At 43.2% G+C, this 22902-nt stretch overlaps 1 protein-coding gene across 1 annotated transcript in view; it reads right to left on the reverse strand.

The window, feature by feature from the left end:
- Nucleotides 1–22902, reverse strand: part of LOC306997715 (protein NLRC3-like) — a 124578-nt gene that overhangs the window by 650 nt on the left and 101026 nt on the right. The window contains exon 13 of the mRNA XM_079611117.1: nt 1389–1562. Within this exon, the coding sequence (XP_079467243.1) occupies nt 1389–1562 (174 nt within the window). The remainder of the gene's footprint in view (nt 1–1388; nt 1563–22902) is intronic.

Here is a 22902-nt window from a genome sequence, read left to right on the forward strand (position 1 = left end):
TCACGCAATTATCTGTACTTTCTACTCCTTATATTTTAAAAATAGCCTAGTTACTCCTATTTCATTTCGGCTTGTCATCGTTAAAAAAAATGACCAATAACATACGGTTAATAGCCTAGATCTGAGTCCCGCCTCCTGAACACACATCGCTAAACTGATTGGCTTTGTGTTTTCTTTCTAACTTGTGAGAGGCTGTAGTTACATTTGGTTGTGCGAAGCGCCAAAACTCCTCCGAAGGAAACCGAGATGCGGTAAGCGAGGGAGAAATCAACAGTTTTGTGTTCAAGAATACGGGGCAAATCACGTCAAATATTGATTTGGGGACAGCCGTTTTTACAATATACTGTATGACAATCGCGGGATAAGTGGCAAGTGTATGTGTGTGTGTGTGTGATAGAGAGAGAGAGAAAGAGAGTAGAGAGAGTGTGTGTGTGAGAGAGAGAGAGAGAGAGAGAGAGAGAGAGAGTGTGTGTGTGATAGAGAGAGAGAGAGAAAGAGAGTAGAGAGAGTGTGTGTGTGAGAGAGAGCGAGTGTGTGTGTGTGTGTGTGTGTGTGTGTGAGTGAGTAAGTGAGTGAGTGAGTGAGTGAGTAACCCTATACATTATAGGGTTAACACAGATGGCAATATCCGAAATCTTTGTCCTTGTGGGGAATTTTTGTATTTGATTTATTATTTATTTTTTAAACAGCTTCTAATCAGACTAAGTGATGTTTTTTGAAAATGTAAAAATGCGTTAGGTGATTCTATCCTCCGCTTCATGAAACGCTCAGTAGTACACATATTATATAATGGTTCTTTAATGTATTTGCATTTTACTAAAATTTAAATAGAATTAAAACTGAAATTATTTTCTATGGGCATATATGTGGCTGAAACAGGTAGCTTAGTGCATCCCAAATTTTTCAACATTAACATTGTAATATAACATTAGTCATTATGGTCTTTAGAAAATTGTTTTTTGAGGAGGTGGAGTAGTGCACTATAGGCCCCTGTGGCGCGGCCTAAGCTTTTGTCCTTAATGGCATTTTTTTCCTTACATTACTATGTATTGTACTATTACTATTACAGCATTGTGTCTTTACACAGAACTAAAGATGCCTATAGAGACAGTTAAAGGGGAAAAGCCAAAAATAACATATTATTTTCACAATCAGTCACAACACTATGAGCAGAATTAAACTCATATTAAAAACAGTTTAAAAGTTCAGAGACCTACAGAAACTGAAGCTGAATTTAAGACTCATTATCTGATGATCTCAGACAAAATATTCACATACACACACACACACACACACACACAATTTACTATTATTTATAGTGAGTAAATCAGCCATTTAAAACTTTAAATGAAAATATGATGGGGAAAATCATTAAAAACTATACTTACTCTAGTGTCTCCAGTTTATAATGTGGATCATCCTTCAGATCCTTCAACAGCTTCACTTCTGAGTCTCCTAGTTTATTATATGACAGATCCAGTTGTCTCAGGTGTGAGGGGTTTGATCTCAGAGCTGAAGCCAGAGCAGCACAACCTTCCTCTGTGACACCACAATTCCACAACCTGTAGAGAACAATGACACACATTAAGCCTATATCCAGAGATAAACATTACACTTACAAAATAAATAACATAATGCTGTCAATATGAAATATATACAAATACTTATTATTTCACATTGTTAAAATACATCAGCTAGGATTAAGGGATTGTATATAAAGATTGTACAGTATAAACAACACTAATTCTATGGAAAGTCCCCATAAAACCGGGAAACCAACGTGTGTGTGTTTGTGTGAGTGTGTGTGTGTGTGTGTGTGTTTGCGTGGGTGTGCGCGTGTGCTTAATGTATTTGTAAACATTTTAAGGAATGTGTGTTAGGGCTGGGAGGAAAAAAATCAATTCACCTAACTATCGCAATCTTTTTATTATTCTAGAATCGATATTGATTCAAATTAAATTGCTTTATTTTTGTCCTTCCTTATAGATGAGGTTGACAGAAGTTAGCCACTCTTGTTGCAACAGAGGATGAAATGTGTCGTTATCTATGAGTGTCGTAATATCCATTTCAAGTGGACAAGTGGAAGTGACGTGAGACTGAATCAGTGTTGCCAACTTAGCACTTTGAACCCCTCAACATACACCCCACAGCCAATGTTCCACTTCCCAAAGGCATTGACAAAAGAGGACGACCGATCCTCTACCAAGGAGGCAGAATGGTATGCAACAACTTCAACCATCTTGCTGCAGATTCCTACATACCTGCTTCTTCTGCGGAGGCGCTCACTCACGAGCCTCTTGCCCCCACAACCCAACTGCTCTACCCGACTGACTCGGCACACCAGTCAATGTAAAAGCATTAGCCACTGCCTTACTAGACCACCCCAACAGAGAGTTTGTAGATTTCCTTATCAATGGATTAAAAAACGGCTTCCTTCCAGGCATAGAGATAATCCCAGACACTTCTCATCTCTCCCATAACCTCCAGTCCGTTCTCTCCGAACCAGGTATCGTTGACACATTAATAGCTAAAGAAGTCCAAGAAGGATTCATGATAAGCCTATTCAAAGAACCTCCATTTTCCCCCTTATCGCATCAGTCCTATCTGAATCGCCACCAGGAAATACTCCGGTAAAAATAGATTAATCATCGATGGCCAGCAGCCATATCACCCTATAGCCCAAGACCGGTTGCCCACAGAGGTCCTGACTCTCTGTGGTCATTAAAAAAAAATCCTAGGATGTCCTTTGAAAAAGAGTAGGGGTGTAACCCTGGCATCCTGGCCAAATTTGCCCATAGGCCTCTGTCAATCATGGCCTCCTAATCATCAAAGCGCTATACAAATTCAATTTATTATTATTAATAGTGTAAATTAATGTGTTAATTACCACAATGGGTTGTAAGCTTCAAATTCGAATTGTCTACTTTAATTATTCATTAACTAATAATTTGCAAATGTATCATTATGTTATGATTTTACTTGTTGAGGCACACGACTATGAACTAACTGTTAAGTAATATGTCATTTTGGTTTTGACATCCACACTAAGCCATGATTTCAATTTCCAACCATCTACAACCAAGATTTAAACCAAGATGAGTCTGATGAACTGCTGCATCCAGTATCTTGTTGTTCATGCACAGGAATATATCAGGTTAAGCTTGAGGTCATGGTTCACAGAGAACATGCAGCCTGGCTCTGCTATTTCATAACACTATGTCGAGACTGGACAAAGACAATAGAACGTCCATTATAGTCAGTGATACTACAATGGATGTGGTGCGATGATACACAACAAAACCCTGACAATAAACTGATGCCACACTCTATTCCTGACGTACTCCGAGCTCTTGTGCTAGTTCTGTTATGAAGGACAAATGGACTTGCAATGGTCTGTCATGTCCAGTGTAGACAGCTAGTCTCGTCCAGTTTAAACACGGTTTAAATACATTTTAATACAAATTAATACATTATGACACATTTAATTAATCATAATTCATATATTACTTAATCTATTAACCATATAGAATCTTTATTAGTTGCTGATGCAGTAATCATTAATTAATTGTTTAGTTCTTCATGAGTAATACATTAACACATGATTATCTGTGCATTAGCTAAGCATGAAATAATGCATATTAATGTACCCGTATTGTAAAGTGTTACCATTATTATTATTATCGACCTGTCCTCCCCCCATGGCACACACATTCCCAGCATCAATTGCATCATTCCAGCCCCAGACTTCTCCATGAAATACGCTTCCATCGACCAAGCCATCACTCTCATCCGCAAGGCAGGCCATGGAGCATGGCTCTCAAAAGCAGACATCACCAGTGCTTTCAAAGTAATGCCCATTCACCCAGAATTCTGGCGTTTCTTCTGAATATTCTGGAAAGGAGCTTATTATTTTTCTTCAGTGCGCCTCACTTTCGGCAGCAGAAGCAGCCCCAAAATCTTTGACTCCCTCTCGGAGGCTTTATGTTGGATTCTCATCAATAACCACAGACTTCCCTATGTCCTCCACCTCCTTGACGACTTCCTCATCATCACACCTACATCTGTACCTCCACACTCAGGACTTTCTGCCCTCGTTAAAGTGTTTTCTGAACTAGGCGTACCCCTTTCAAAAGAAAAGATCTTAGGGCCATGCACCTCCATCGAGTTTTTAGGCATCACCCTAGACTCCATCTCCTTCCAAGCATCTCTACCTCCTGAGAAAATACAACGGATTTCATTGCTTCTAACAAACTATCTTCTAGCAGACAGGTGCAACAGCTGCTAGCCCTCCTTGGCCACCTTAACAATACCATCAGAATAATTCCCCAGGGAAAATCTTTCCTTTCCAACCTACTATCAAAAGCAGCAACAATCCCCTCTCTACACAACAAAGTCACCTTGGATGAAGCCTGCAAAATGGAAATGCGGCTCTGGCAGCAATTTCTGTCTTCGTGGAACGGCATATCCTTATTTTATAACGACTACGTCACACAGCCAGAAGACATTCAGCTGTACACAGATGCAGCGCCTTCCACCGGATTCGGCGGCTACTACAGCGGCCGCTGGTTCGCTTCCGAATGGCCACCAGAGTTCAGCTGTCTAATTCAGCAGCCAGACCTTCCCTCATCTGCCCTTTTACTAAATGTATCCGTCCGTGTAATCCGTCATCATAGCAGCCATCCTTTGGGAGCATGAATGGTCCAGACATTCCATACTCATCCACTCAGACAACTCGGCAGTAGTTGAAATCATAAATAAAGGCAGATCCCGTTCCCCGGCTATCATGCAGTTAGTCTGCAGATTGACACTAATATCGGCTAAACGCCAGTTTATCATCCGAGCAGCACACGTTCTAGTATACCACATTAGCATAGCGGACTCGTTGTCTCGTTTTTCTTTTCAGAAGTTCAGAATCTTGGCTCCAGAGTCAGACGTCCATCCCACACAAGTCCCACCGTTTTCAGCCACCATCTTCAACTAAATCCACAGCTGGAAGACCTTTCATACTGTAGTGGCAGTTTTAATCTTTTATTTCTTATTTTGTTTTCTCAATGATAAAATTGAATGACATGTGTTCTGTATTTGGAGTTCTCCTGTAGTAACGTTGATACAGCTGTGGATGTGACACTAAGACAGAGGTGCAAAGATCCCCCGGGCTAGGGAGGGATTGAGGAACCATGGGGGTCCTCAGTTCCTGCCCTCTGGGGTGGGTGTTTAAAGAATGCTTTTGATGAGAACATTATAAGACTCCAGAAAAAACAGCTATCTGGGTCTCACTCTGCCTGCAAACTGGTCTGTAAGGGTTGGGGGGTTTCACCCTCACCCTGCAGCTGGCCTGTGTGGCTAGACTGGGAACTATTCTTGCAAGAATAAATGTATCTTTTCTTTTAAATACAATTTGGATCTTGACGTCTCTTTGCCTGGGAATGCTGGTTTGTTAAATATTGTTTTCACAACAGAAATTTACATCAGAATATACACACAATATAAAAAGGCCAAGACAATACAAGATCATATCAACCCAAAAGTAGCTCATTAGAAGCCTGAACAAATAGATGAGTCTTTAGTTTGCACTTGAAGATATCAACAGACTCAATAGAGCGCAAAGAGGGCGGAAGATCATTCCAAAACCTAGGAGCAACAGCCTGAAAGGATCGGTCACCCTTTAGTACGAAAACGAGTGCGTGGAACCTTCAGCAGATTCTGATCCAAGACCTCAGAGCCCGCACAGGGGTATAGGGCTGGATCAGATCACTGATGTAAGATGGAGCCTGCCCATGCAAGTATGGGGTTATTATTGTTGCAATATTCCAAATAAATAGATTAATATATACAAATAAATGTAAAGAGATTCACAAAAATTTATCGAATTCACAGATAAATAGATTAAGATCCACAAATAAATGTAAAGAGTTTCACAACAAATGATAAAATTCACAAATAAATAAAATGAGATTTGCAAATAAATACATTTTTTACAAATGTCGGAAGTCAAGAATGTCAGTCGGAAAAAGGTGGCTTGCCTACTTCAGGTTGGTGGAGAGTTCCTGCCTCAAGTGGAGGAGTTTAAGTATCTTGGGGTTTTGTTCACGAGTGAGGGAAGGATGGAACGGGAGATTGACAGACGGATCGGTGCAGCTTCTGCAGTAATGCGGTCGATGTACTGGTCTGTCTCGATTTACCGGTCAATCTACATTCCTACTCTCACCTATGGTCATGAGCTTTGGGTCATGACCGAAAGGACAAGATCTTGGATACAGGCGGCCGAAATGAGCTTTCTCCGCAGGGTGGCTGGGCGATCCCTTAGAGATAGGGTGAGAAGCTCGGTCACTCGGGAGGAGCTCGGAGTAGAGCCGCTGCTCCTCCGCATCGAGAGGGGTCAGCTGAGGTGGCTCGGGCATCTGTTCCGGTGCCTCCTGGACACCTTCCCGGGAAGGTGTTCCGGGTGCGTCCCACCGGGAGGAGACTCCGGGGAAGACCTAGGACACGTTGGAGAGACTATGTCTCCCGGCTGGCCTGGGAACGCCTCGGTGTCCCCCCGGAAGAGCTGGAGGAAGTGGCTAGGGAGAGGGAAGTCTGGGCATCTCTGCTTAGACTGCTGCCCCCGCGACCCGGCCCCGGATAAGCGGAAGAAGATGGATGGATGGATTTACAAATGATTTGTAATTTTACAAACACAACTCTGCCTGGCAATTATTTGTGAACCGCTTTCTGTGCATTTGTAAACCACTGCACACATTTGTGAATCGGTTCCTGTGCATTTGTGAATACCCTCAAGCATCTGTGGATTTTGGCGTGCAGACAAATCCACAAATAAGTGGACTCCACCCACCGCCTACTCAAGCCAATCATATAACGGCCACATCGAGCTGGCCAATCGTAGCACGTTATCACTTCAACCAATCACGTTTGACATTACACTCGGGGCGGAAACTGATTATTGCATCCTTGAAAGGAGCAGTAGTAGTAGCGCTGAACTTTTTGTGTGGTAAAAACACTCTGTTTTCAAAAGATTGTTGGAGTTTAAGGCCTCTTTATATTTCCATCAGGATACACTCAGGGAATTATGATAATCAGAGATCCCGAGCATCATGAACAGTCTCTACACCGGCAAGAGGTGCGACATAGCGCGTCAAAAGCAAATAGGCACTATCTATTTACTGCTGTCGTAGCAGTTTCAAATAATGTAAAACTAGCATGTTTGAAAAGTTAACACATATTCCCTATGTGACATCTGCTTAGCTGCAGGCATGTCTGCACAATCGTACTCTTAACGGCTCTGATCGTAGCCTACTTATTGACTAGTGCTGGCAACTTGAAAAATCATATTTCGTGATAGTGTACTGGACACGGGGCATTCATTGATAGTGAACGGATGCCCGCACTTCTTCCGATGTAGCAGCTACACATTCGCTTTGCCCAGTGTAGATAGACTCGCACGGGTTAGACACAATGCAAGAAATTACAGAACATGCGTTTTTGCCTTTTAAAGCACAATCGTGGTGACAAATAGCAATAAGACATAAATAAATGTCATGTAGAATACCAAATATGAGCCCAAATGACCACCCAATATGTAACAGTACAAGCCTCAGCATCAGCGTGTAGTACTGGGGTCGATGCTGCAAATAAACATCTTGCAATGCAAATTAAAAACTCGTGTAGCTATGTATGGGTTGAACCCAGTTATTCATTAGTCAGCTACTTGATGCTTTTCTGTTCTATCTTGAATAATGTGAAGCGTCCATAACGCGTTGTTCCCATAACAGAGATGTAAAGTTCTGTTTCTCTGGCTTTTTTCAAGGCTCATAAAAATTGTGGCTTGGCTTGACAAGCATGTTAATTTTCAACATTTTGCTGTAGCAATTTTATGGGCCTTTACGCGAGCAAATACAGATGAATGATGAATGAGCAGTTATTTCAGAGCAAGATCGTCCTGAGTGTAAAGCCAAACATGATTAGTTGAAGCGAGAACGTGCTACGATTGGCCAGCTCGATGTGGCCGTTACCTGATTGGCTTGAGTAGGCGGTGGGTGGAGTCCACTTATTTGTGGATATGTCTGCACGTCGACGCTAGAAGTGTTCCAAAATCCACAGATGCCTAAGGGGATTCACAAATGCACAGGAACCGATTTACAAATGTGTGCAGCGATTTACAAATGCAAAGAAAGCGGTTCACAAATAAATGCCAGGCAGGGTTGTGTTTGTAAAATTATAAAACATTTGTAAATATTTTATTTATTTGCAAATCTCATTCAAATCTCATGGACATCATTTACAGATACATTTAAAATGTCTAGCTAGGCCAAGCGTAAAAACTAAGTCTAAAATATGGCCTTTTTGGTGAGTGGGCTCAGAAACATGCTGCTTAAAATTAAAAGCTTCAGTCAATGTTAGCAATTCCATAGCTGGGCAAGATGAGCTGTCATCAACATGAAGGTTAAAATCCCCAAGTGTTAAAAAAGATTCCAACTTTATTATAGCGGACAAGAAGTCTCTAAAACCCTTTAGAAAGACTGCAGCAGGGCCAGGAGGACGGTAGACCAACATGCAGTAGAAAGGGGATGAGAAACCCACCTTGACCATCTGCAATTCAAATGAAGAGAATTCTTGGGACTGGATCACATTGCATTTGAGGACATCCCTGTGCACAATAGCCAGACCACCACCACCACGGCGACAAGGGCGGGGCTTCCCAACAGCAGAGCAGCCAGCTGGGCAGAGCTCATTTAAATGAATAAACTCTTCCTCTCTTTGCCATGTGTCTGAAATACACATGATATCCATGCTTTCTCTTGAGAAAAGATCGTTCAATGAATGAGATTTATTCGCAATTGAACGAGCATTCATCAGGCCAACTTGGATTTTAGATGATGTCACGAAGGCAGTGTCCATATTGTGCAGCGGGATTGATCGAAGGCATGCCCAGCAGTCACGTGGTCTCCAGCCGGTCCATGCGGGAAGAGCCGGCACGAACACGGAAGTGGATGGTGGCGACGAAAACCCCTGACCACAACTCCAGCGCTGTGAAGGGTCCAGGACACCCGTTATAGTCCGAGCAGGCAGCGGCGTGGATACGCTGTCGCACACATCAAGAAGAGGAATCCGGCGCAGGCACCGAGCGCAGTCCCGGCGGCCGAAGACAACGGAGCCCCCGCGCGGTGCGGCACGCCTTCGCCTGACCTGGACACCGGACCGTAAGCCTCTTCTCCTGGATCTCTTATGGACCCTGCCCGGTGCCCGACACAGCAGCAAGTAGTCAGGTGAGTCGGGATCGATTGCAAAAGGAGGAGGAAACGCCTGTTTGTACCTGTCGTGTTTATCAAACAGGCCTTCCATCGATTCTTTGATGCAAAACAAAGAGTCCCGATCATAAGTCCATAAAGCCAAACCACATCCATTTGTTATCTGGGCTAAAATGATCACATATATTGAAAAAAATTACCATTAATAATCGACACAGCAGGAGACGAGCCGCGGCTCCGCCAGTTACAGGCGTCACAGTCGTCATTGTGATCTAAGGCCAATGTAAATGAGCAATTTATATTAGCATTAAAGATTGGTTTCAGCAACTTGTTTTTCACTTAATTAATCAATGTTTTTGGACTAATCGGTTCATTCAAATGGTTAAATTACTCACTCATAAAGACAGTCACAGTCACCACCTACTGGTGGTGCAACACCTTAATGATGCAAGTTCCGCAAACACAGACAAGCAGAGTGATACAAACTGTGAAAACTCCCAGTGCTGATACTGTTGAAATATAACATATTCGAGGAACATATACAAATATTAATACAATACTACTATTATGGAATTCAATTTAATAGGTGCTTGTGTTGTTAAATTGAGCTTATATTTTTCTCTGTAATTATTAAGTTGGCTTGGAAAAGCCAACTTACTGAAATCCTATTTAAACTTATTAATGGTGCTTGCCTATAGGCAAAGCAACATTAGTGTTATCTTGCATACTTATTATTCTTCCACACAAAAGTTCGGCGCGTAACTCGCCCCGCACCGTTTGTCACAGACCCCTGAGTGAGGTGTCAAAACGACCGGCTCATTGAGGAGAGGTGTGCTATATCTTTTCTAAGCGATCGGGTGTACGATGTTCGCACAGCGGACGAAAAAGCGGCCCAAAAAGTCCCATTGACTTAACATTGCGGAATTTTCAGAAATTCAAATCCCAACTGTCATTTTTCACACACACAGACACAAAGGGCCTGACACCCCTGCATGTCTCCCCCTCTCTCTCCCTCAGAGGATTTATATTATCAAGCATCCAATAAGTAATGGCCTAAAATCTTCATAGCCACACCATAGCAACCAGTTACAGCACCCTAGCAACCATAGGCTATAGGCACGAGGCCGCAGGCCTCGTGCACTCATTATAATGCACTCGTTTAATAGAGATTTTAAATACTCTATAAAAACTCACTCATAGGCACGAGGCCGCAGGCCGAGTGCCTAACCTTAGCCCTAAGCCCATAGTAACCATCTGTGGTGCCCTAGCAACCACCCAGAACACCCTAGCAACTGCCTAGCAATCTCTGGATAGAAGTGTCATAGAAACACGAGGGTGGGCTCGTTTGACTCGGGGCAGAAAACAGCCAATCCTGAATAGCCTCAACACTTCCTAGCCCCTCCCTAGCAACCATTGTTGAGCCCCTTAGCAACCAAAATTCACAGACTCATAGCTCAGAGCAAGGATGTCGCAGAAACGTGTAATTTGGCACATTTAAAGAGACTGGCAGGCTCTGTAAGAACATACCACACAATGGGGTAAAAGTTGCACCCCTGGGGGGCAGGAGGGGCCCAAAGTTGCCCCAATGAAGTACTATGGTGTAGGACAGCCCATGAAATGGGCTGTCCTACACCATAGAAACCGCATTTGTATTGAATATAACTCTGGATCACATTTGAAGAGGCTGGTAGGCTCTGTAACAAAATACCACACAATGGGGTAAAAGTTGCACCCCTGGTTGGCAGGCCTGGCCCAAAGTTGCCCCATTCACATACTATGGTGTAGGACAGCCCATGAAATGGGCTGTCCTACACCATAGAAACCGCATTTGTATTGAATATAACTCTGGATCACAGTGTCATAGAGACAAGGGGGCGGGCTCATTTTACTCAGACGACCAATCCGTCTCTCAGGATCATTGTGAAGCTTTCAAGCCACGCCCTAGCAACCATTTAGAGCAACTTAGCAACAAGCTCCATAGACTTCTATTGAAAGACATCAAAGGGATATCTCAGGAGATAAGTGTCATAGAAACATGAGGGTGGGCTCGTTTGACTCGGGGCAGCAAACAGCCAATCCTCAATCACCTCAACACATCCTAGCCCCTCCCTAGCAACCATTGTCGAGCACCTTAGCAACCAAAATCCAAAGAGGGATATCTTCCATTCTGAATGTCACAGAGACGTGGCAGTTGGTTTATATCATTCATACTGACAAGCAGCCTTTGGAGTTTCATTATTGACAGCTGCCAAGCCACTCCCTAGCAACAAAAGAGAGTACCCTAGCAACCATTTTGCAAGACCTATATCTCTGCATCAAAACATCGTATAGAGATGGGGGTTGGTTTATACATTCACACTGACTTTGGAGCTTCATGATTGGCAGCTGCCAAGCCACTCCCTAGCAACCAAACAGATTACCCTAGCAACCGTTTTGCAAGGCGTATATCTCTGCATCAGAACATCGTATAGAGATGGGGGTTGGCTCTTTTGACTCATGCTAGCAAACAGGACTTGCTACATGCTACACATGCTAGCAGTGAATAGCTACATGCTAATATTGATTAGCTAAGTGCTAAATCATGCCAATAAAATGCTACAAACTCCATAGTAACCGTCTGTGACAACTACCAAACACCTAGTAACACCATAGCAACGACCCAGAATACCCTAGCAACTGCCTAGCAACGCCCTAGCAACCACCCAGAATACCCTAGCAACCGCCTAGGAACGCCCATAACACCCTAGCAACCGCCTAGCAACCACCCAGAACACCCTAGCAACTGCCTAGCAACCGCCTAGCAACCACCCAGAACACCCTAGCAACCACCTAGTAACCACACAGAACACCCTAGCAACCGCCTAGCAACCACCCAGAACACCCTAGCAACCACCTAGCAACCACCCAGAACACCCTAGCAACCAACCGAACAACACGAATAAGCCATATCTCAGCAGCAGAACATCGTACAGACATGGTTGTTGGCTCGTATGCAATCATGTACCACACTCTAGCAACCGAGTGTCGAGTTTTGCCACTGCAAGCACCATTCACATTTTCTTCTGGAAATGTACGTTCTAGTTAATGGTGCTTGCCTATAGGCAAAGCAACATTAGTGTTCTCTTGCATACTTATTTTTCTTCTTATTATTATTCCACACAAAAGTTTGGCGCGAAACTCGCCCCGCACCGTTTGTCACAGACCCCTGAGTGAGGTGTCAAAACGACCGGCTCATTGAGGAGAGGTGTGCTATATCTTTTCTAAGCGATCGGGTGTACGATGTTCGCACAGCGGACGAAAAAGCGGCCAAAAAAGTCCCATTGACTTAACATTGCGGAATTTTCAGAAATTCAAATCCCAACTGTCATTTTTCACACACACAGACACAAAGGGCCTGACACCCCTGCATGTCTCCCCCTCTCTCTCCCTCAGAGGATTTATATTATCAAGCAGCCAATAAGTAATGGCCTAAAATCTTCATAGCCACACCATAGCAACCAGTTACAGCACCCTAGCAACCATAAGCTATAGGCACGAGGCCGCAGGCCTCGTGCACTCATTATAATGCACTCGTTTAATAGAGATTTTAAATACTCTATAAAAACTCACTCGCGGCCTCGTGCCTAACCTTAGCCCTAACCCCATAGTAACCATCTGTGAAAACTACCAACCACCTAGTAACACCATAGCAACCAGTTACAGCACCCAAGCAACCATAGGCTATAGGCACGAGGCCGCAGGCCTCGTGCACTCATTATAATGCACTCGTTTAATAACACAACCACTCAAAATACCTTAGAACTCCCTAGCAACACCCTAGCAACTACCCAAAATACCTTAGAACTCCCTAGCAACACCATAGCAACCACCCAAAACACCTTAAAACACCCTAGGAACCACCCATAACACCCTAGCAACCACCCAAAATACCTTAGAACTCCCTAGCAACACCATAGCAACCACCCAAAATACCTCATAACTCCCTAGCAACCACCCAAAATACCTCAGAACTCCCTAGTAACACCGTAGCAACCACCCAAAATACCTTAGAACTCCCTAGCAACACCCTAGCAACCACCCAAAATACCTCAGAACTCCCTAGCAACCACCCAGAACACCCTAGCAACTGCCTAGCAACCACCCAGAACACCCTAGCAACCGCCTAGCAACCACCCAGAACACCCTAGCAACTGCCTAGTAACCACCTAGAACACCCTAGCAACTGCCTAGAAACCACCCAAAACACCCTAGTAACCACCCAGAACACCCTAGCAACCAACCCAAAACATGAATAAGCCATATCTCAGCAGCAGAACATCGTACAGACATGGTTGTTGGCTCGTATGCAATCAATCATGTACCACACTCTAGCAACCGAGTGGTGAGTTTTGCCACTGCAAGCACCATTCACATTTTCTTCTGGAAATGTACGTTCTAGTTAATGGTGCTTGCCTATAGGCAAAGCAACATTAGTGTTATCTTGCATACTTATTATTCTTCCACACAAAAGTTCGGCGCGTAACTCGCCCCGCACCGTTTGTCACAGACCCCTGAGTGAGGTGTCAAAACGACCGGCTCATTGAGGAGAGGTGTGCTATATCTTTTCTAAGCGATCGGGTGTACGATGTTCGCACAGCGGACGAAAAAGCGGCCCAAAAAGTCCCATTGACTTAACATTGCGGAATTTTCAGAAATTCAAATCCCAACTGTCATTTTTCACACACACAGACACAAAGGGCCTGACACCCCTGCATGTCTCCCCCTCTCTCTCCCTCAGAGGATTTATATTATCAAGCATCCAATAAGTAATGGCCTAAAATCTTCATAGCCACACCATAGCAACCAGTTACAGCACCCTAGCAACCATAGGCTATAGGCACGAGGCCGCAGGCCTCGTGCACTCATTATAATGCACTCGTTTAATAGAGATTTTAAATACTCTATAAAAACTCACTCATAGGCACGAGGCCGCAGGCCGAGTGCCTAACCTTAGCCCTAAGCCCATAGTAACCATCTGTGGTGCCCTAGCAACCACCCAGAACACCCTAGCAACTGCCTAGCAATCTCTGGATAGAAGTGTCATAGAAACACGAGGGTGGGCTCGTTTGACTCGGGGCAGAAAACAGCCAATCCTGAATAGCCTCAACACTTCCTAGCCCCTCCCTAGCAACCATTGTTGAGCCCCTTAGCAACCAAAATTCACAGACTCATAGCTCAGAGCAAGGATGTCGCAGAAACGTGTAATTTGGCACATTTAAAGAGACTGGCAGGCTCTGTAAGAACATACCACACAATGGGGTAAAAGTTGCACCCCTGGGGGGCAGGAGGGGCCCAAAGTTGCCCCAATGAAGTACTATGGTGTAGGACAGCCCATGAAATGGGCTGTCCTACACCATAGAAACCGCATTTGTATTGAATATAACTCTGGATCACATTTGAAGAGGCTGGTAGGCTCTGTAACAAAATACCACACAATGGGGTAAAAGTTGCACCCCTGGTTGGCAGGCCTGGCCCAAAGTTGCCCCATTCACATACTATGGTGTAGGACAGCCCATGAAATGGGCTGTCCTACACCATAGAAACCGCATTTGTATTGAATATAACTCTGGATCACAGTGTCATAGAGACAAGGGGGCGGGCTCATTTTACTCAGACGACCAATCCGTCTCTCAGGATCATTGTGAAGCTTTCAAGCCACGCCCTAGCAACCATTTAGAGCAACTTAGCAACAAGCTCCATAGACTTCTATTGAAAGACATCAAAGGGATATCTCAGGAGATAAGTGTCATAGAAACATGAGGGTGGGCTCGTTTGACTCGGGGCAGCAAACAGCCAATCCTCAATCACCTCAACACATCCTAGCCCCTCCCTAGCAACCATTGTCGAGCACCTTAGCAACCAAAATCCAAAGAGGGATATCTTCCATTCTGAATGTCACAGAGACGTGGCAGTTGGTTTATATCATTCATACTGACAAGCAGCCTTTGGAGTTTCATTATTGACAGCTGCCAAGCCACTCCCTAGCAACAAAAGAGAGTACCCTAGCAACCATTTTGCAAGACCTATATCTCTGCATCAAAACATCGTATAGAGATGGGGGTTGGTTTATACATTCACACTGACTTTGGAGCTTCATGATTGGCAGCTGCCAAGCCACTCCCTAGCAACCAAACAGATTACCCTAGCAACCGTTTTGCAAGGCGTATATCTCTGCATCAGAACATCGTATAGAGATGGGGGTTGGCTCTTTTGACTCATGCTAGCAAACAGGACTTGCTACATGCTACACATGCTAGCAGTGAATAGCTACATGCTAATATTGATTAGCTAAGTGCTAAATCATGCCAATAAAATGCTACAAACTCCATAGTAACCGTCTGTGACAACTACCAAACACCTAGTAACACCATAGCAACGACCCAGAATACCCTAGCAACTGCCTAGCAACGCCCTAGCAACCACCCAGAATACCCTAGCAACCGCCTAGGAACGCCCATAACACCCTAGCAACCGCCTAGCAACCACCCAGAACACCCTAGCAACTGCCTAGCAACCGCCTAGCAACCACCCAGAACACCCTAGCAACCACCTAGTAACCACACAGAACACCCTAGCAACCGCCTAGCAACCACCCAGAACACCCTAGCAACCACCTAGCAACCACCCAGAACACCCTAGCAACCAACCGAACAACACGAATAAGCCATATCTCAGCAGCAGAACATCGTACAGACATGGTTGTTGGCTCGTATGCAATCATGTACCACACTCTAGCAACCGAGTGTCGAGTTTTGCCACTGCAAGCACCATTCACATTTTCTTCTGGAAATGTACGTTCTAGTTAATGGTGCTTGCCTATAGGCAAAGCAACATTAGTGTTATTGCTCATACTTATTATTTTTTTTTTTATTATTATTATTCTTCCACACAAAGTTCGGCGCGTAACTCGCCCCGCACCGTTTGTCACAGACCCCTGAGTGAGGTGTCAAAACGACCGGCTCATTGAGGAGAGGTGTGCTATATCTTTTCTAAGCGATCGGGTGTACGATGTTTGCACAGCGGACGAAAAAGCGGCCAAAAAAGTCCCATTGACTTAACATTGCGGAATTTTCAGAAATTCAAATCCCAACTGTCATTTTTCACACACACAGACACAAAGGGCCTGACACCCCTGCATGTCTCCCCCTCTCTCTCCCTCAGAGGATTTATATTATCCAGCAGCCAATAAGTAATGGCCTAAAATCTTCATAGCCACACCATAGCAACCAGTACAGCACCCTAGCAACCATAGGCTATAGGCACGAGGCCGCAGGCCTCGTGCACTCATTATAATGCACTCGTTTAATAACACAACCACTCAAAATACCTTAGAACTCCCTAGCAACACCCTAGCAACCACCCAAAATACCTTAGAACTCCCTAGCAACACCATAGCAACCACCCAAAACACCTTAAAACACCCTAGGAACCACCCATAACACCCTAGCAACCACCCAAAATACCTTAGAACACCCTAGCAACACCATAGCAACCACCCAAAATACCTCATAACTCCCTAGCAACACCATAGCAACCACCCAAAACACCTTAGAACACCCTAGCAACCACCCAAAATACCTCAGAACTCCCTAGCAACACCATAGCAACCACACATAACACTCTAGCAACCACCCAAAATACCCTAGAACTCCCTAGCAACCACCCAAAATACCTCAGAACTCCTTAGCAACACCATAGCAACCACCCAAAATACATCAGAATTCCCTAGCAACACCCTAGCAACCACCCAAAATACCTTAGAACTCCCTAGCAACACCATAGCAACCACCCAGAACACCCTAGCAACGACCCATAACACCCTAGCAACCACCCAAAATACCCTAGCAACCACCCAGAACTCCATAGCAACCACCCAGAACACCCGAACAACATGAATAAGCCATATCTCAGCAGCAGAACATCGTACAGACATGGTTGTTGGCTCGTATGCAATCATGTACCACACTCTAGCAACCGAGTGTCGAGTTTTGCCACTGCAAGCACCATTCACATTTTCTTCTGGAAATGTACGTTCTAGTTACTGGTGCTTGCTTTAGCAAGGCAACAGTATTGTTATTGCTCATACTTATTATTATTATTCTTCCACACAAAAGTTTGGCGCGTAACTTGCCCCGCACCGTTTGTCACAGACCCCTGAGTGAGGTGTCAAATCGACCGGCCCATTGAGGAGAGGTGTGCTATATCTTTTCTAAGCGATCGGGTGTACGATGTTCGCACAGCGGACGAAAAAGCGGCCAAAAAAGTCCCATTGACTTAACATTGCGGAATTTTCAGAAATTCAAATCCCAACTGTCATTTTTCACACACACAGACACAAAGGGCCTGACACCCCTGCATGTCTCCCCCTCTCTCTCCCTCAGAGGATTTATATTATCCACCAGCCAATAAGTAATGGCCTAAAATCTTCATAGCCACACCATAGCAACCAGTTACAGCACCCTAGCAACCATAGGCTATAGGCACGAGGCCGCAGGCCTCGTGCACTCATTATAATGCACTCGTTTAATAGATATTTTAAATACTCTATAAAAACTCACTCATAGGCACGAGGCCGCAGGCCTCGTGCACTCATTATAATGCACTCGTTTAATAGAGATTTTAAATACTCTGCGGCCAAGTGCCTAACCTTAGCCCTAACCCCATAGTAACCATCTGTGAAAACTACCAACCACCTAGTAACACCATAGCAACCACCAAAAATACCTTAGCAACCGCCCTGAACACCCTAGCAACCACTCAAAATACCTTAGAACTCCCTAGCAACACCCTAGCAACCACCCAAAATACCTTAGAACTCCCTAGCAACACCCTAGCAACCACCCAAAATACCTTAGAACACCCTAGGAACCACACATAACACCCTAGCAACCACCCAAAATACCTTAGAACTCCCTAGCAACACCATAGCAACCACCCAAAATACCTAAGAACTCCCTAGCAACACCATAGCAACCATCCATAACACCCTAGCAACCACCCAGAACACCATAGTAACCACCCAGAACACCCTAGCAACCGCCTAGCAACACCCTAGCAACCACCTGAACAACATGAATAAGCCATATCTCAGCAGCAGAACATCGTACAGACATGGTTGTTTGCTCGTATGCAATCATGTACCACACTCTAGCAACCGGGTCGTGTTTTTTGCCACTGCAAGCACCATTCACATTTTCTTCTGGAAATGTACGTTCTAGTTATTATTATTCTTCCACACAAAAGTTTGGCGCGTAACTTGCCCCGCACCGTTTGTCACAGACCCCTGAGTGAGGTGTCAAATCGACCGGCCCATTGAGGAGAGGTGTGCTATATCTTTTCTAAGCGATCGGGTGTACGGTGTTCGCACAGCGGACGAAAAAGCGGCCAAAAAAGTCCCATTGACTTAACATTGCGGAATTTTCAGAAATTCAAATCCCAACTGTCATTTTTCACACACACAGACACAAAGGGCCTGACACCCCTGCATGTCTCCCCCTCTCTCTCCCTCAGAGGATTTATATTATCCAGCAGCCAATAAGTAATGGCCTAAAATCTTCATAGCCACACCATAGCAACCAGTTACAGCACCCTAGCAACCATAGGCTATAGGCACGAGGCCGCAGGCCTCGTGCACTCATTATAATGCACTCGTTTAATAGAGATTTTAAATACTCTGCGGCCGAGTGCCTAACCTTAGCCCTAACCCAACAACCAGTTACAACCAGTTACAGCACCCTAGCAACCATAGACTATAGGCACGAGGCCGCAGGCCTCGTGCACTCATTATAATGCACTCTTTTAATAACACAACCACTCAAAATACCTTAGAACTCCCTAGCAACACCCTAGCAACCACCCAAAATACCTTAGAACTCCCTAGCAACACCATAGCAACCACCCAAAACACCTTAAAACACCCTAGGAACCACCCATAACACCCTAGCAACCACCCAAAATACCTTAGAACTCCCTAGCAACACCATAGCAACCACCCAAAATACCTCAGAACTCCCTAGCAACCACCCAAAATACCTCAGAACTCCCTAGTAACACCATAGCAACCACCCAAAATACCTTAGAACTCCCTAGCAACACCCTAGCAACCACCCAAAATACCTCAGAACTCCCTAGCAACCACCCAGAACACCCTAGCAACTGCCTAGCAACCACCCAGAACACCCTAGCAACCGCCTAGCAACCACCCAGAACATCCTAGCAACTGCCTAGTAACCACCTAGAACACCCTAGCAACTGCCTAGCAACCACCCAAAACACCCTAGTAACCACCCAGAACACCCTAGCAACCAACCCAAAACATGAATAAGCCATATCTCAGCAGCAGAACATCGTACAGACATGGTTGTTGGCTCGTATGCAATCATGTACCACACTCTAGCAACCGGGTCGTGTTTTTTGCCACTGCAAGCACCATTCACATTTTCTTCTGGAAATGTACGTTCTAGTTATTATTCTTCTTTTTATTCTGGACAAAGTTTGGCGCGAAACTCGCCCTGCACCGTTTGTCACAGACCCCTGAGTAAGGTGTCAAAACGACCGGCTCATTGAGGAGAGGTGTGCTATATCTTTTCTAAGCGATCGGGTGTACGATGTTCGCACAGCGGACGAAAAAGCGGCCAAAAAAGTCCCATTGACTTAACATTGCGGAATTTTCAGAAATTCAAATCCCAACTGTCATTTTTCACACACACAGACACAAAGGGCCTGACACCCCTGCATGTCTCCCCCTCTCTCTCCCTCAGAGGATTTATATTATCAAGCAGCCAAAAAGTAATGGCTTAAAATCTTCATAGCCACACCATAGCAACCAGTTACAGCACCCTAGCAACCATAGGCTATAGGCACGAGGCCGTAGGCCTCGTGCACTCATTATAATGCACTCGTTTAATAGAGATTTTAAATACTCTATAAAAACTCACTCATAGGCACGAGGCCGCAGGCCTCGTGCACTCATTATAATGCACTCGTTTAATAGAGATTTTAAATACTCTATAAAAACTCACTCGTAGGCCGAGTGCCAAACCTTAGCCCTAACCCCATTGTAACCATCTGTGAAAACTACCAACCACCTAGTAACACCATAGCAACCAGTTACAGCACCCTAGCAACCATAGGCTATAGGCACGAGGCCACAGGCCTTAGCCCTAACCCCATAGTTACCATCTGTGGTGCCCTAGCAACCAACCAGAACACCCTAGCAACTGCCTAGCAACCGCCTAGCAACCACCCAGAACACCCTAGCAACCGCCTAGCAACCACCCAGAACACCCTAGCAACTGCCTAGCAACCACCCAGAACACCCTAGCAACCGCCTAGCAACCACCCAATACACCCTAGCAACCACTCAGAACACCCTAGCAACGACCCGAACAACATGAATAAGCCATATCTCAGCAGCAGAACATCGTACAGACATGGTTGTTGGCTCGTATGCAATCATGTACCACACTCTAGCAACCGGGTCGTGTTTTGCCACTGCAAGCACCATTCACATTTTCTTCTGGAAATGTACGTTCTAGTTATTATTATTCTTCTGACCTAAATTTCTGACTCTATCTCCTCCTAGAGCTTTAACTCTACAAACTCCAAACTCGGGTCAGACCTTCAGACTGTTCTGACTTAGTGTGCTATATCTTTTCAGACTGATTTGACTTTCAGTTTTCTTAAAAATTAATATTAAAAGTCATAAAAATCCCATTGACTTACATTGGAGAGTGCTCAAATTGAGCCAAGACTACGGTGGCCCATTAGTGCACAAGCCAAAAACTCAAAACTAAACTCCATGAAGCCCTAGACTCAATTAAACTATACCATTCTATCTATCTATCTATCTATCTATCTATCTATCTATCTATCTATCTATCTATCTATCTATCTATCTATCTATCTATCTATCTATCTATCTATCTTCAAACTATATCTATCTATCTATCTATCTATCTATCTTCAAACTCTATCTATCTATCTATCTATCTATCTATCTACAAACTATATCTATCTATCTACAAACTATATCTATCTATCTATCTTCAAACTCTATCTATCTATCTATCTATCTATCTATCTATCTATCTATCTATCTTCAAACTATATCTATCTATCTATCTATCTATCTATCTATCTATCTATCTATCTATCTATCTTCAAACTATATCTATCTATCTATCTATCTATCTATCTATCTATCTATCTATCTATCTATCTATAAACTGTATATATCTATCTATCTATAAACTCTATCTATCTATCTATCTATCTATCTATCTATCTATCTATCTATCTATCTATCTATTAATAAACTATATCTATCTATCTATCTATCTATAAACTATATCTATCTATCTATCTATCTATCTATCAACTATATCTATCTATCTATCTATCTATCTATCTATCTATCTATCTTCAAACTATATCTATCTATCTATCTATCTATCTATCTATCTATCTATCTATCTATCTATCTATCTATCTATCTATCTATCTACAAACTATATCTATCTATCTATCTATCTTCAAACTATATCTATCTATCTATTTTCAAACTATATCTATCTAATTCATCTTTCTTTCTTTCTAACTAATCCATCTTTCTTTCTTTCTAACTAATCCTTCTTTCTTTCTAACTAACTAATCTTTCTTTCTTTTGTTCTTTCTTTCTTTCTTTCTAACTAATCCATCTTTCTTTCTTTCTTTCTTTCTTTCTAACTAATCCATCTATCTTTCTTTCTAACTAATCCATCTTTCTTTCTTTCTAACTAATCCATCGTTCTGTCTAACTAAATAATCTTTCTTTCGTTCTTTCTTTCTTTCTAACTAATCCATATTTCTTTCTTTCTTTCTTTCTTTCTTTCTTTCTTTCTTTCTTTCTTTCTTTCTTTCTTTCTTTCTTTCTTTCTTTCTTTCTTTCTTTCTTTCTAACTAATCCATCTTTCTTTCTTTCCAACTAATCCATCAATCTTTCTTTCTTTCTTTCTAACTAATCCATCTTTCTTTCTTTCCAACTAATCCATCTTTCTTTCTTTCTTTCTTTCTTTCTTTCTTTCTTTCTTTCTTTCTTTCTTTCTTTCTTTCTAACTAATCCATCTTACTTTCTTTCTTTCTTTCTAACTAATCCATCTTTCTTTCTTTCTTTCTTTCCAACTAATCCATCTTTCTTTCTTTCTTTCTAACTAATCCATCTTTCTTTCTTTCTAACTAATCCATCTTTCTTTCTTTCTAACTAATCCATCTTTCTTTTTTCTTTCTAACTAATCCATCTTTCTTTCTTTCTAACTAATCCATCTTTCTTTTTTCTTTCTAACTAATCCATCTTTCTTTCTTTCTAACTAATCCATCTTTCTTTCTTTCTTTCTTTCTTTCTTTCTTTCTTTCTTTCTTTCTTTCTTTCTTTCTTTCTTTCTTTCTAACTAACTAATCTTTCTTTCTAACTAATCCATCTTTCTTTCCAACTAATCCATCTATCTTTCTTTCTTTCTAACTAATCCATCTTTCTTTCTTTCTTTCTTTCTTTCTTTCTTTCTAACTAATCCATCTTTCTTTCTTTCTTTCTTACTAATCCATCTATCTTTCTTTCTTTCTTTCTTTCTTTTTAACTAAC

This window comes from Phoxinus phoxinus (assembly GCF_949152265.1).
Source record: "Phoxinus phoxinus genome assembly, chromosome: 4".
Lineage (NCBI taxonomy): Eukaryota > Metazoa > Chordata > Actinopteri > Cypriniformes > Leuciscidae > Phoxinus > Phoxinus phoxinus.